We start from the raw sequence: 15,479 nt of genomic DNA on the forward strand, positions 1-15,479 counted from the left end.
CCCCTCCCAAGACCCGGGGGCACATGCCCCCCCCCCCCCATGCTCTCCTGGACAAGTGACAGGAGCAGCAGCAGGAGCCATGCCCCCTGGACAAGCCATGGCTCCCATCCCATGCCCACCTGCCCCGTGGCTCCGTCCCACGCCCGTACACCCCGCGCCTGCCCCAGCCTCACTCCCTCTCTCCCTGTGAGGAGCATTGATTTACCCCCCCACACCCCTTCCCTCCCCACTCCCTTTTCACCACAACAGACTTACCAGCTGCACACACCTGTTTCAGAAATCGGTTTGGTATCAGCTGATATGCGTCCTTAAAAATCAGCTATCAGTATCAACCCCCCAAATCTCTATCATTGCACCCCTACTATGGGCAGAGCCAAGATTTTGTAAAAGAGAGTGCAAGAGGAGTGACTGGGGCTTCCAGCTTCCCCCCCACCCCGCTGGAAACAGGCAGACCATATTTCAGGAGTAGCATCCGGGGCCTTTTTAAAAATCTCTAAATCAGGTAAAAATACCACCCACCTCCTCTGGCACAACCCCCCTCCTCCCCCTCCCCCCCGTGCTGAGTGGCACATCCCCTTCCATCCCATTTTCCCTTCCCTCATCTACTGCCCCTGGCAGACCTGAGGGCAAGAGGGAAGCTCCAGAAATACTCCCGCCCAGCTCTGTCCAGGCTCTGCAGGGAGCTGGGCTTAGTTGGGGACGATGGCAGTGGTTGTGGTGGCAGGCAGGTTTGGCTTCCCTGAGCCTGCTCGTGGACTGGCAGGAAACACCTGGGGTTCAGGCAGGGAGAAGGGACCTGCCTACTGACACCACTGTTGCTGTTCCCAGCTGCGCCTGGTCCCCATGCAGCCTGGTTGGAGCAGGGCAGGAGTGGTTCTGGAGCTCCCCTGACCCCTGAGTCAGCCAGAGATAGCAGAGGCAGTGGCAGGTGGGTGAGGGGGGATGTGAGTGAGGAGACTTGCTGTTGAGCATGGAGAGGAAGGAAGGGAGTGGAATTCGTACCTGATTTGGGAACTTATAGAAAGTCCCCAGCTGCTGCTCCCACAGTGTGGTCCAAAAGAGGTATGACCACACTAGTGCATCCCCTCTGAACTCCCCCCATGTATGACTCCTGCTTTCTTTGGAGCAGCTAGTTACCAAGTATTCTGTCTCATTTGGAGGAAGATGCATCTCTTCAAACTCTTCCACTTACATTTGCTTCTAGAGCAACCTGTCTTTCCAATTAGAAAGGCAGAATACTCTTGCTTTTCTGAAAGTGCCAGAAGTTCTGGTATCCTAATCTGCCAATTGACCAGCAGGTGGTACATGAAGATTAGGGTGGTTTATGCTTGCTTGAACACTGTAATGAATCTTGCCCTGTAACTTTTATGATAATATAACTAAATCCCCTGGCTCCAAAGTATATAAGGTCATTTTACGCAAATCCTATCCTTTTCTGTGACTCCTGCTGACATAGGTCCTCTAAATTTTGCAACAAGGCTCTAAGGGTGAAACAATTCCTGAAGTATGCTAGTTTTTATTTTTTAATTAATGTCTTAGATGGATCCTCAGAATGTTATTTCCTGAAGGCGAAAAGATGCTGCCTACAATGTTTGTGAACAATGCCAGTCCACAATACCTATTTGATCCTGCTACGCTGCCACTGTTGCTGCATCAACATCTTATTTTATAATGTTCAGTGAATACCTTAAGCTTGTCTGGTTCAAATGAATGTTTTCACTGACTGCTGCAATGAAGCAACACCTTAGAAAGCAGCAGATGCTATCAGTGTGTGGCATGAATAATAGGGGAAAGGGGGGAAAACAGAAGATTTGTAGCATAGTCATATGTATCTCAGTGAAGCCTAGGGATATTTTTGAGTGGCCAGGTGAAATTGTACTGAGTGCCAATTTACAAAAGTGGGATCATAATTTATCAGAGGTTAAAGACAATCAGAGATGTGATTTCTGTGAGGAGACTCCCACATGGTCACACAGAAATAGCACTCCGTTTTCCCTAATTGAGGCTTTGTTGAGAGGGCCACCTGCTGCCTCTTCTCCCCTGCTTTCCATCTATACCAGTTTCCTTTATTTTTTTGGCCTCAGACAAAACACTGTGAGTAATCACAGACCTTTTGGTCTTTAAGGAAGCAATGATTTAATGAATAAGCAGGAAATTTTCCTCTGTTTTTTTGCTGTTCATTCCCAAATGGTTCCTTTATTTTATCTGTCATAAATAACCATATCCATAAACAAAATAGTGGATCGTGTTGAGAGAAGAAGGTGCATGGTGCATTTTGATGCATCACTAATTCAAGTAGAGCATTTTTTTTTTTTTTCATGAAGGAAGAATCCTTTCATCTTGAAGAATGACTGACAGGACTTTAGTATCTCTTCAGTGTTGTAGGAAACTCTAAGGATCAGGCTTTTAAAGGTTTTAGGTAACTAACCTCCATTGATTTTGCTGGGAGTGAAGCACTTAATTGCCATTAGTATTCTGGTTAAAGACAAGTTCTCTAATTTTTTAGAGGCTCCTCTGATGATTCAGAGTTTAATTCCTTTAAAATACACTGAACATTTTTGGTCACTGTACCTTCTCACCAGAGGTCATGGCCTTCGCTGCTCTCAACTGGTATAATTTCTTCTAACTTCCTTAGAGCTGTACTAGTTCACACCAGCCGAGATTCTAGGTCAAAATATTTTTCTTATTAATATTTTAAGTCTTCTCACAATGATTTCATCTAGCTGTACATTTGCAGAAATTAAAACTAATGTAACTAACCCACAAATGATAAGATTAAAAAATGAATGACTTACCCAAGTGTTTCAAATATGCACATAATTACTTAACACTTGCACTTTAATAATAAGAAAATGTATATTGTCAAAATATCTACAGATACCAGTCTTTTAGTTAGGATCAAGTCATCTAGTGCTGTTTGCTTTTCTTCTGTTTCAACTTGACTATCAAGCTTTAAGTAATTAGAATTACCAGAAATCCTTGGACAGAAAGAACATAACTCTAAAACAAAAACTTCTTGTTGTCTTTCTGCATTATATATTTAATATGGAATATAGCATACAGAAACCCTAAGGTCTAAAGTCTGGTCTTAAAACAAAGAAAGTCTTTTATTTCTATCAAGTTATTTTATTTGCCTCAGGAAAGACTTTGGGTGAAATACTGATTCCCACTGATGTCAGTGGCAAAATTTCCACTGGCATAATTAAAGCCAGGATTCTACACTTTGTCATTTAAAAGAATATTACATCTGTGTCTCCACTTTGGACTTGAGGATTTGTTTACCATCTCTGCTCAAACCATGGTTGTTTTTGAGAATATAAAATCTTTTCTAGGAGTATTAAAAGAAGCCTTCAAAAAGATCAACAAAATCAAAGTTTTGAAGTAGAAGAAATAACATCAATAAATGAATTGATCAAATATAAAACATTAAGAAATGGCTGATATCCACTTACTGGAAACACCTAAAATATAAATATTACATGTCTTACAGAATTATGCAAATCTCTGGTTTTCTAATTTACATGATGTTAAATTTAATCAGTGCAAAGGCTGGTTGGGTATTTTCTAGTTTTTCAGTAGAAAGTGTTGACTTCTCAAACCCCAAACTCTGCAGGAATGTGAAAACCACTTTACAGGAAATAGAATAACTCAGACAGGAGATTTAAAGATAGTCGTCCCAGATGGCCCTCGAACCTGATGGTTTGGACACTTACCAATTGTATGGGACAGTGATATTCAGGGATGCCCAACTGTTCTTTACTACTACTTCTTTTTTTTTTTTTTTACAGACGGTCCACAAAAAAATGCAAAAAATGCATGTTCTTGAAGTCTGTAAAATTAAGCTGCCTATAAAAAGCAGAAACACTGAGGTCATTTCATGTTAGACAGAGGGATCAGAGCAGTGCCACCTGGTGTCGAAGTGGAAGCACTACTCAGAGCCCTGCAGTGAAGCCTCTGGTCCATTGGAGTATTCGTAGCTCCTTCTACCATTCTGCCCTAGCAAGTTCAGCTACTGAGTGTCCTGGCCATTGCTGAGCCAGGCAGGACAGGGATGGAGCTGTGTGGCTGGAAGGGGAGGGAGAGGTAGCCTGCCGGGCTTCCCCTGGGTCCTACTGCCCTTGGTTCCTGTCATTTTTGACAAGAACCAAGGGCAGATAAATATTAATTTTCTACATTTTTTAGGGGCCCCGCAGGCTGGATAGAATGGCCTCACGGGCCGTATTTTGCCCACTGCGGTGCAAGGTCTTGCATTCTTTATGAAAAATTAGGAATATGGTTGGGTTGCTTTTAATATAAATTGAAAACATTTTTTAAATCTTGGAAACATTTGGGAAATAGGAAAATTGTTTCTGATCTCTTTTTTTTGTCAGTTCCCATGATAGTTTGCACTGTCAATTTGTGTTAGTTTCTAATGGTTTATGTCTGAAATTTTTTGAGATTTGTCTATAGAGTTGATTCAAAATTCATGTTAGTGTTCGGTAAACTAACATCTAGTATGGAATCAAATTAATCAGATTCATTTCTAAGGACTGAATTACATAATACATTGAATTTCTAGAGGTAAATCAGAAGTAGAACCAACTCTTTTCAGCAGAGTGTACAACCTCACTAAGAGACACAGAAGACTTTGTGTGCATTTCTTTTGTTCTTCCCTACCCTTTTCTTTGTCGCTGTTGGAAATTAGAAATATTGTACCTCCTTGATGAGAATCCATCTTTAAAAAGCAACACAAAATGTTAGTAAAGGATTAGCGTTGCCTGAGGAGAGAATGGCAAGAGAAGTTTGTGTGTAAAAACTGTAGAAAACATTGAAAAATTACAATATATCAAAAAAATGGAGGAGACACATCTGACATTATTGACTAAAATAAGCAGCTATAATAATGAAAAGGTTTTTTGGGTGAGCTTTGGGAGCTCATCTAGAGCAACCTGTAATTTTTAAAATATTATTTCATATTCACTTAACCTCTCATAAATTTTGTAATGTTGTTTATATGTTTAAATATAGTTCTCTTTAACAGGTTGAAATTAGAAGAAAGAAGAAAAGAACTGGTACAAAAACTTGAGGAAACTACAAAATTAACGACTTACTTGCATTCACAACTTAAAAGGTGAGGCTGAATTTTGTTTATTATGTTTAAAAGTAAGGATCTATTTTCAGTTGCAGTCCAGCAGACCTAAATACATTTGAACTTCATTCTTAGATGTTCTGCTAGCTGGAAGCTGAAACCAATTCATTTGATATTTGTTCCAAGAAAATGTAAGTGCAATGGCTTCAAGCATTGTGACTTTGTGCAAATCTACTCTAGCTGGATAGTTTCAGTAAGTGCAAAAGGATAGATGTTTTTAAGCAGGTTTTGCAATTAAGCAAGGCGGGGGAAGGCATCTTTCTGTTTAGATTAAAAAATGTTCAGAACAATCTTTAATACGTGAGATGTTTCCAGAATGGTTCTCTTTCCTAATGAGAAAAATACCCTTTGTTTTTAAGTCTGAGTTTATCCAGAAGCTTGACTGCATGAATTATAACTTCAATTCTCCATGCTAACTAGAAAGATTCATTACATACACAGCTGCATCAATGGGAATGTAAAGGTTGTTATGATTGTATTTTTTCACAATAGTTACTAAATTATTTTTTTTTCAGAATGTTCGTTCCAATGCAATTTAACGTCAGTAACAGTCTGCCCTGTTGCTTATTGTTTTAAAAGTCTGACTTCATTATAATCTATTATTATTCACTTTATCATGATGACAGTGTGTTGGTCACTGTACATATTCATTGTCTTGATGGGAATAAAACATCTTCTTTGCCTTGATGGGACTTAAAATTTAAATACCTCATGTCACACCTTCATCTCTTGTGGTCTTTCTGGGTGCATCCCCCCAGGTGTCAAGCTTTGTCCTTTTACCTGTCCCAGGGTAGTCTTAACATTCTCTGAGTCATTGGTGAGATCCTGGGTTACAGTACCTGTCACATTCACCATGTTTTAACTGACAAGTCTGTCTAATGCTTGAGGTGTGTTTCAAGGAGCTGTGGGTAACGACATAAATATTCAATAATCAGATAGTTTTCTTAAAACAAAAATGTTATCTTAGAGTTGTCGTGCTTAACCTTTCAGCCCTGAACCAGATTAGTGGTGTGGACTGACCCTGTGAGCAGGGTCAGTCCATGTGCCTGATCCAGCATGGTGTCAGTCTACGGGTGAGATTCAGTGTACCAGCCTGAGTGCATGTGCTGGCCCGATCTCTCTTACACAGCCAGATCTAGCCATGCACCAGATCTAGCCATGGATTGGGCCCTGCATGCTGGCCCCACCATGTGCCAATGTGATCTAGCATGCAGGATCACATTATCCAGCCCAAAGGGCTCCCCTTACGCTTAGAAATTTGGCAGCAGGAGAGTGGCAGTTAACACTGCCACCACTGTTCCTGCTGCCAAATTTACAGACACGTGGAGATCCACGGGCTGGATGACATGGCCTTGCAAGCTGGAGGTTGAGCACCACTTTCTTAGAGCTAGGAATAAAGCTTTCTGAGAAAAAGCTTTTAAAAGCTATGTGCATCTCTTGTTCTACTTAAAGCCTTTAGCTCCTTGTGTTGGTGACCTAGGCAGACTGAAGTTCTTCTGAGGCCTAGGCAGTATCTTGTATCTGCATCTGCTTTCTGCAAAAAATATTCTCTGTCCAGAGCGTCTTTTTTTAATTTTCCCAGAATTCTGTTTTTCATCAGGATTTTTTGACTGGGTCAAAAGCAGTTTTGCAGGTTGGCTGTCAACGGTGGTAAAATCATCAGTGCTAATAGTTCTGGTTTTGAGCTATAACAACTTCTAAGTTGTTGAGACCTGGCTATTTTGAGCCTTTCTTTTCCAGGCAGACTCCTACTAAGCCAAAGCTGTATAGTAATGCAGACAATACCTTGATAACCAGGACTACATATAGTATTCATAAACTATTTCAGGACAGGTCCCAATTCATCACATCTGTTTTTATGGTTAAATAATGATGGTCAAGTCTTTAGTAGTTTAGTTACATAGTGTTGTTGTTTTTTTTTTTGTTTTTTTTTTGCTTTCTTTGCAGCCTTTCAGCTAGTACATTATCAGTGTCTTCAGGGAGCAGTCTGGGATCCCTGGCATCCAGCCGGGGCTCTTTGAACACATCCAGCAGGGGGTCACTAAACTCCCTCAGCTCCATGGATCTCTATTACAATCAAGGTGATCAAATAACAGATTTGGACTATCAGTATAAACTTGACTTCATATTGCAAGAAAAAGGTGGCTACATTCCTTCTGGGCCTATTACTACTATTCATGAAAATGAGGTAGTGAATTCCCATGGAAGATTGGGTTACAGTAACTCTTCCGGATCTTCAGCAGCGGGCCATGCACCCAAATTGACTGAGCCTCCCAAATCTGTGACATCACTCTCTTCCAGATCCTCCCTTTCTTCCTTGTCCCCTCCGGGTTCTCCCTTGGTTTTGGAAGGTGCATTTCCAGTGTCTGCACAAGATTCTCCTCTGCACCACCTCAGCACAGACTTTGAAGATTGTGAATTGCCTGGTGACTTTGCAGACATTAGTCTTTGTGAGAACCAAATGTTGCTGGATTCCGAAGCTAGAGCAACATCGCAAGCTCTTACAGATGATAAAGAACTCAGTGAAAGTGTTGGACAGCCTCTGTCTCCTCTGCATGAAAGAAATACAGGTAAATATGGTTGTAACGTCAAACTTACATGATTGTTAAATGTAGGATTGCTTCTAATACAATCAACATTTGGGTGAGATACATCAGCACTTGCATAGAATCAGCAGATACTAATTTAGGGTTTTATCCTGCAAAGCATGGAGCTCTCAACTTCCATTGAAATTGGTTCACTGACCCTTTACAAACTTGTCTTTGCTGTTTATCTTAAAATGTATTTTGTTGCTATTTAACATGGGATTTTCAAAATTTTCTCAGTACTAGTTTAGCTCTTCTGTTGAAGTCAACTATAAAAGCTTATTTTAAGTGAAGATATCCATTTTATTTGTTAAAAATCAACTCAATGAAATGCTAAAAATATCTGGGCACAAGCTATGCTGATACATGCACTCATGAGTATGTTGTGGAAGGATTTGTTCGCCAATCCTCTAATCATATTTCACCATGAGAAGTGAGGCTGTCTTGTAGTTTTTAGGCCTAGAAGGATATGCTTTCTTTTAAAAATTTGCCTGAGGAGAAAAATAGTAGAAAAAGAAAGAGGCAGTTAGCATGCAGTTGCACTGCTGAGCTAATTAACAGTTGGGATTCAGTTACCGCTGTATAGGCTGTTCAGGGAATCCCATAGTAATATTCTTATGTTCCATTTCAGTTCTGTATGAAGAACTCTGCCTGTTTAAGTGTTGTGGTGGAGATACTTTATTGAAGACTGGAGGGGGAGTGTTTTTTTTATGCACAGTATTGTTGTGCCATCTTCTGGCCAAAATGTTAACTTGCTCTCTGGCTTTGGTTCCCACGTTTATTCCTGTCCTGCATGTCATCCTCTTTTGTAGTATTAATGTTTATCATTTTTTCAAAAAGCTGGTACTTTGAAGTCTGGCTTGCACTTTTTTACCTTTGTGACAAACTGAGGTCTGGAGCCAAATCTGGTTAAATAATAACCCTTATCCCAAAAAGACTATAGCAGGCTGACTTTGATAAAGTTGAAAGCGTGAGTAATGAAGGAATCCCACATCAAATACTTTCTAGCATTAAGAAACTCCCAAAACCTGATTTCTTTGGAAAAAAGCTGGGACTCTAGGCATTGCAAAGAAGTGTGGGGAAGATTACATAGTCAACTTTAAATGACTTCTGTGTGAATACTTCAGTTCTCAACAACTGTGGAGTTATAATCAGAAATTTTGAGGAACAGTAAAGCATCTGCCAGTTCCACAACTGCCCTCCTAAAGCCTCCTAAAGCTTCTCTCCAAAAGCCTGCTAAAGCTTGATGGAGGGGGCTGGACCCGATAATCTTTCGCAGACCCTTCCGGCCCTGTAGTCTATGAATCTATGAATCACTTGGTTTTCTTTTACACACGTCCTACAGGGGCAGCTAGAGGTGGGGGAAAGCAATTAATTGGGTAGCAGTGGTAAAGTAAATTCCTCTCTGATGCTTCTTTGCTTCTCAAACCATATGACTGTTAGTCAGAGGCCCAATAGAGATTGAAGTCTGTCACCTTGGTTACTGCCTTGCCCATTCTGGAATCAACTGAACAGTGTAGAAGAGGTTCTATTGATGGTACCAACATGTGGAGGATTAAGGTCAGCTTGGTATGCAAAGCCTTTCATTAAAAAAATCTGTCTTTGCACTGATTGTTGATAATCTCATTTAGGTTATTCAAAGCAGCAGCACTTGATCGCACTTGGAGAGAGAACTTTGTTTGCTGACGGGTTTAAAAATATGTATTTTTAAATCTTCCGCTATGGAAACGTTTCATATTCCTCCTAAGCAGGGGTCGTAACATGGCAAGATGTGGCAGGTAGACACCAAATCTACTGCTAGTTTTGTTGCAGTTGTTGAGGTGAATATATGTTACGTTGTCTCTGCACATTTTCTTATTGGCTTACGGTGAGCTTTGTCAAGCGTTTAAGTATGATGACAACATTAATGTATGTGTGCTGTTCGGTACTGTCTTCATTATGCTGATGAAGAACTCAGGCATGGAAATGAAAGAGCCAGAGTTCTAAGAGTGCTGAGTACCTGCAATTGCAGCTGTTTGGGAGACTAATGCTCAGCCAGCACTACTAAAAATCAAGCCCCCAGAGACCTGCCTGAGGTCACATACTGATTCTATGGCTAGTAAGGAATATAACCCAGATTCTCATGAGTTCCGGTCCTTAATCACAAGACCTTCAATTGCCTTTTTGCATCACCTGTAAAATATTACTTCTTCCCAGCCTCAGTCTCCGTTTGTGTGTTATTTGCTTTAGCTGTCTGCAGCATGCTTTCTTGGGATAGACACCCAGTGCACAGTTGTTATGAACCAAACCAAGGGTGTACATTTTTATGTAAGTTTAATAATTATTTTTTTCATTTTTTTAAAAGAACATCATGTAACCAGCACAGTGAACTGACTCCTAAGTGCAGCAGGGTTTCCATTTCAGCATTTCAGTTCTACACCAGCATTTTCTCCTTGACATATAAGGGTTTGCGTACCTCAAGCCAAACGTGGTAGGCCAAATGCAGAATGTGGTACTCAATTTAATTGCCTGAGTTTGAAAATTAGGGCCATGGAGCCATGCAGGTATTTATACAATTTAACAGTAGTTAAAAAGTACCTGGAAAAAAACAAAAATTGTAATAAATTGCAAATGAGGCACCAGAAGAGGAATATAGATTGCATACAGTACATTGTGAGTCAGTTATACACAGAATACCACATAGTGACTAACGATCAAGTGGCCTGAATAATGCAAAAATATAGCTTTTACTGCCTTTATCCTCTTCTTTTTTGACATGACTTAACTTCCTTTGCTTTAGAAGGTTCGTAGAATCACAGTTAAGATAGAAAAATGTAATCAAATTCATATCCTTAATTGCAAGATGAGATCCAACCAATTTAAAAAATAAGTTTACAGTAATTTCAGTAGGCTGGCAGCTCACAAAATCCAAGTGGACAGGGGAAATGAAGAAACAGTTTGAAATATGGCTGTAAGAAATCCAGGGGGTTTATTTTGCTGATTTGAATAAACTAAATTTTAAGTATTTGGGAAAGGATGATAAGGATGAAAAGAAAACATACAAAATTCAGAGCTTTTTTGGTGTGACTGTTATTCTTGATAATGTCACTGGATCATTAATTCTAAACACATTTATAATAAAAAAAAATCTACAGTGAATTGTTCTTCATACTAAAATTTGTATATATTGATATGTCATACCTAATATATAATACACAATGCTAAAAAAGCAGCATTAAAAAAATTTCAAGATTGCAAAGTCAGACACTCAATTATGTGGACAGGTCAGAGTAAATTAATTCAGTTCCCTGGAGTATATGTTGTAAGATACCATGTTTGATCACATACTGACGTACCTTTGTTCTATAAGACCCTGGCGTCATTCTGTGCCCAAGATGGACAGTGCTCAGAAGTGAATGAGGTTGTTGCCTGGAGGAACCCTGCAGAAGCAAATATAGGGAAAGCTGTGTTCAGTTCTGGGAGGGACTGTGTACACTGATCTGCTTTTAGGAGATGAAACGCATTTAGTGCAGACAGAATCATGTATGGATTTAGCTGCCTAATTCCAGTCCATTGAGCACTTAACTTGCCATCCTTTTTTGGTAGGCTTAGAATTTGGTTAAATCATGAGGCAGCATAAGGCATGTCTATAGTAGCAGAATGACACTTGTGGCTGGGATCAAATTCAAGTTTCCATTCCAAAGCATGTGGGCATTGAACTTCCTCGATAAAGTAGTCATGAAGATTTATTTTATCATGGGCAAAACAACCTTCCTAACTCACCGCCCCTCCCGCCCCCCCTCTGACTTTGTTCTTGGGAATGGCTCTCAGGTTTAATTGATCTGTTTTCCAAAAAAATTCAGCCTGAGGAAGATGTGCCCTGCATGGAAGACTTCAGCCTGGAAGGTTAAAGCCTGACAAAGTTGTAAGCATCTGTAAACAGGGTCTTACAAAGGGCTGTCTCGCACAAACTTCACTATATGTAATACTAATGGTGCTGCTTATAATAATACAAAACCTTTCTGCAAGCATTCTGCTAACTTGCCTCTCTTTGTACCTGTCCATTGTAGGCTCTTCTGGGGAGGTGTGAAGCATAATACGTATTTACTCTCCTGTATAGGTCCCTGCTGGGAGCAACTGAGTTGGAATAACCATGGAGGTCTTCCACAGTCAGTCTGTGTCATTGTCAAAGTCAATTTTAGGCAACTGTGGTAATTCCTGGGGGTAATCAATAAATCATGTCATCACTTCACCCCTTGCATGATGGGGGGGAGAAAGGAGGAAGGGAAAGAGTGCTTCATCATCAAGGAAAAAGCATCCCTACTGCCACAAATAAAAGTAGAAATGCAGCAATCAATCCTCTAATCTGAAGCCTTAAAATTTAAACATCTTAACAAGATGTAAAGTCATGACTCAGGAGGGGAGGGGGTGTAACGCATACCAATATCCTCACTCCTTGGCAGATAAAAGAACTCCACAGGCATGCAACTTATTACATTGTAGAATGCGGCTTTCAGTGAATGCTTCTTGCTCGCTGCAGGACACCAGCATATGAGTACGAGTTGGAGATTAAAAATAAGCAGTAGTCGGTACCACAGATTCTGTAACGTCAAAAGTTTTTGATGAGAGTGTTAAGCATTTTTTCTCTTAACTCAAATGGGATTTCTCATTTCTAGTAGGGATTTCACAGGCAAGGGGGAAGGGTACCTGAAGCTTCTATCTGGTTTCTAAATGTTTAATAGACTGTAGTCATGGGCATTGGTTTCATGTGCAGTTGAAAGGTTAGTCCAGTGAGAATTTAAAGCTGGTAAATGTGGGTTCAAAGCTTAAGATGAAGACTAATAAGGGTGATAGAAGCCTGTGCTTCAGAAGGGGATAACAGCCATACATTTTCAAGCTCATCAGTTTAGACATAAAAACCTCTAACCAGAATATGTGTTAACACTAATACATTCTGTATCTGTTTAGTGGTGTGGAACAGAATTACTCCATGATGTTCAGCTAAGGGTCACTGCTTTCAACTTGGCAATGTTCTGTGCTGTGCACTTGTCTTTTTCTGATGATTAATATCTAGTACTAAATCTTATTCTTTCTTTTTTTGCTTAGGTGTCGACTTACGGAGAAGTGCAGTAAGTCACCTGCTTGAGGAAAAAGCAGCTTGTGTGTCTGCTGCAGTGTCTGATGAATCTGTAGCTGGGGACAGTGGTGTATATGAAGCTTCTGTGAAACAGTATGTTTAAGAAACAATGCAACTTCTCTGACTGGAACTGAAATGCTAGCACTGCAGCGCAAGGAGATTTTTCTCTGTTTCCTTTCCTTTCATGTATAAGGAAAACCATTCAACAAAATAGGCAGCCTTATAGAATTACTTTTCAAAGATTGGAAACACAGACATTAACGCTGCTTTACGAATCTTAGCTTGGCCCTGTTGTGCTAACAAAGTATCTTCCATTCCTACTTTTAAAATCATATCATAACCAAAAATGTTATGTATAAACAATGCAGGTTCTGCCACATAGCTAAATAAATGCTGTTGTGTTTCCTAATTTTTATGTATATAATTATCTATGCAACTTTAATATTATATTAACCTGGGTGTTTATTTGAATATCTCTTCCTTATGAAGAGCTAGAGAAGAGAGAACAAATTTCCGAATTTTGATATTCATATTAAAATAATCAAAGTTAGGCTTAGAAATTTACATTTCACTTAATTGAATGGGACAGAAGTGTTTGCACTTGCTGTTTTTTGACTGAGGACAGGTTTATCTGAGGCTTGTCAAATCCTTGCGTATTGTAATAGCTCCTTCTCAGAATTGAGAGCAATAAACAAAATTTAGCAGAGGTAACAGCATTTGAGAAGCATTAGAAACTGTACCAGAAACTAAGGACAAGTCTCTAGAATCTCCTGGGTTCACATCAGCAATTTTTGTATGTTCATTATACCCAAAACTTCTTATCTTTCTGGGGATTTCATATTACATGTTTTAATCAGATATTTTACATGATATGGCATATGCAGGTGGTTCAGTAGCAGCCACAGTGCCTTTCTGGCAGGGTGAAAAAAAGATGCATTATGGTTTTACAGAGGGCGTGAGGCTTCATTTGCTTTTGATAGAGCTCTCAATACATATTAGGCTTTCTAAAATAAAAAGGTAGATAAGAGAAAGCATACAAGATATTATGGGATTTCTACCATTCCGCACCTTTTTACAAGAACAGCTCCTGAGAATTCCCAGCCCATTCAGTCTAATCATAAATGGTGGATCTTTACTTCAACCAGTACTCTTCAGTCCTTATCTACTTCACATTACAGTGATTTGATGGACTTAAATTTGCTTCTGTTGAACTTCCCTTTTGGCTATCAAGTCGGGTGCAGTCATGAAGTCTGTGAACTTGACGAGAGCTAATTCTTTTTGGTTTAGTCTTAGTCTATCTTGGCCATAAATAAACCACGCTTTGCTCATTACAAGCACAGGAAGTGGAGAGCCCATAGATTCCATGAGGATCATTACCTCTCCCACCAAATAAGGATGGTTGAGCAGGCAAAAGAGAGAATAAATCTCTCTCATGCCTACCATTAATCAGCAGAGGAAAAAGGAAGCCACTTTCTTTGGGCTTGTTTACATGAGGGAAGGCACTGTGCAATAAACTAGGATGTACTTTATGTGCTATGTACTTTGCTGGAATTCCCAATGTGAATACTGAACGCATACTAAGTCGGGGGCAGGTAAAATACAGCCCGTGGGCCACATCTGGCCCACCAGGTCTTTTCGTCTAGCCCATGGCTCCCACCAGCTAATTGCACCCTGCCCAACCTTTCTGCCCATGAGCGTGGGAATGAGGCACCCATGTATACACACCCCCTGCTAACATACCCTACTGTGCCTCAATCCCACCCTTGTGGGCAGAAGGGCCTGGCCCGGCCAGCATGCAGCTTCCAGGCAGGGCTGCTGCAGCCACCAAGGGAGTTGCTCAGCTTCCCTGAGGTCCCAGTCGCCCCAGGCGCCAGGTAGGAAAGCAGTAGGGTGGAGGCAGGGACAGCAGGGGAGCTGCAGCTGTGCAGGAGCACAGAATGTGGAGCTGGGGCTGGTGGCAGTGCAGAGCCCGTGCCCAGGGCGGGCAGCGGCAATGCAGAGTTAGGCTGGTCAGGGTGTGGGTGTGAGGGAGGGTGGAAGGGGTATGTGGTAGGGTTGCCAACTCTAACTGAAGGTATTCTAGATTTTTTTTTCCCAGCATGATGTAATGTCATTAATAGGGGTGCACCGATAGAGATTTTTTGGGCTGAATACCGATGGCTGATTTTTAATGAGACATGTCAGCTGATATCAGTCTGATTGCTGATATGCAGCCGAGCAGCTTGGAGTGCAGCATCTGGTTGGTAAGTCTGTTGTGGGGGAAAGGGTGGGCAGGGTGCAGATCAAGGCCCCTGCAGTGAGAGAAGGAGTGGGGGCCTAGGCAGGGGGCCTACTGCACGGCTGGGGCGGAGTATAGGACAGAGGGGTGTGGGTGGGGGTGGCTCCTGCCACTTCGCGCACCCTGGGAGGGCGTGGGGGGCATGTGCCCGCAGATCTGTGCATGGGGTGAGGGCAGGCTGCCGCTGCAGGGTGGGGCCAGGGTGATGCCGGGCTCTTCTGGCGCGGCTGGGCCAGCCTGCACTTGAGGAGGATGGCAGTGGTGCTGGGAGGAGGGTGGGGGCTGCAGCCTCCCCAAAATTCACTGTAGCTTGCCTCCCCAGTGCATCCCAGCCCAGGCCCCCTGCTGGGAAGAGCCTGGCACCATCCCCAG

At 41.3% G+C, this 15,479-nt stretch overlaps 1 protein-coding gene across 2 annotated transcripts in view; it reads left to right on the forward strand.

Moving 5' to 3' along the window:
• The window catches only part of WWC2 (WW and C2 domain containing 2), a 192,668-nt gene that overhangs the window by 136,598 nt on the left and 40,591 nt on the right, over positions 1–15,479 (forward strand). For both annotated transcript variants that reach the window (XM_019521881.1, XM_019521880.1), the window contains exons 10-12: positions 5,021–5,110; positions 7,076–7,698; positions 12,799–12,922. In XM_019521881.1, coding sequence (XP_019377426.1) covers positions 5,021–5,110; positions 7,076–7,698; positions 12,799–12,922 — 837 coding nt within the window. The remainder of the gene's footprint in view (positions 1–5,020; positions 5,111–7,075; positions 7,699–12,798; positions 12,923–15,479) is intronic.

Source organism: Gavialis gangeticus, unplaced genomic scaffold, assembly GCF_001723915.1.
Source record: "Gavialis gangeticus isolate Ggan-Ray unplaced genomic scaffold, GavGan_comp1, whole genome shotgun sequence".
Lineage (NCBI taxonomy): Eukaryota > Metazoa > Chordata > Crocodylia > Gavialidae > Gavialis > Gavialis gangeticus.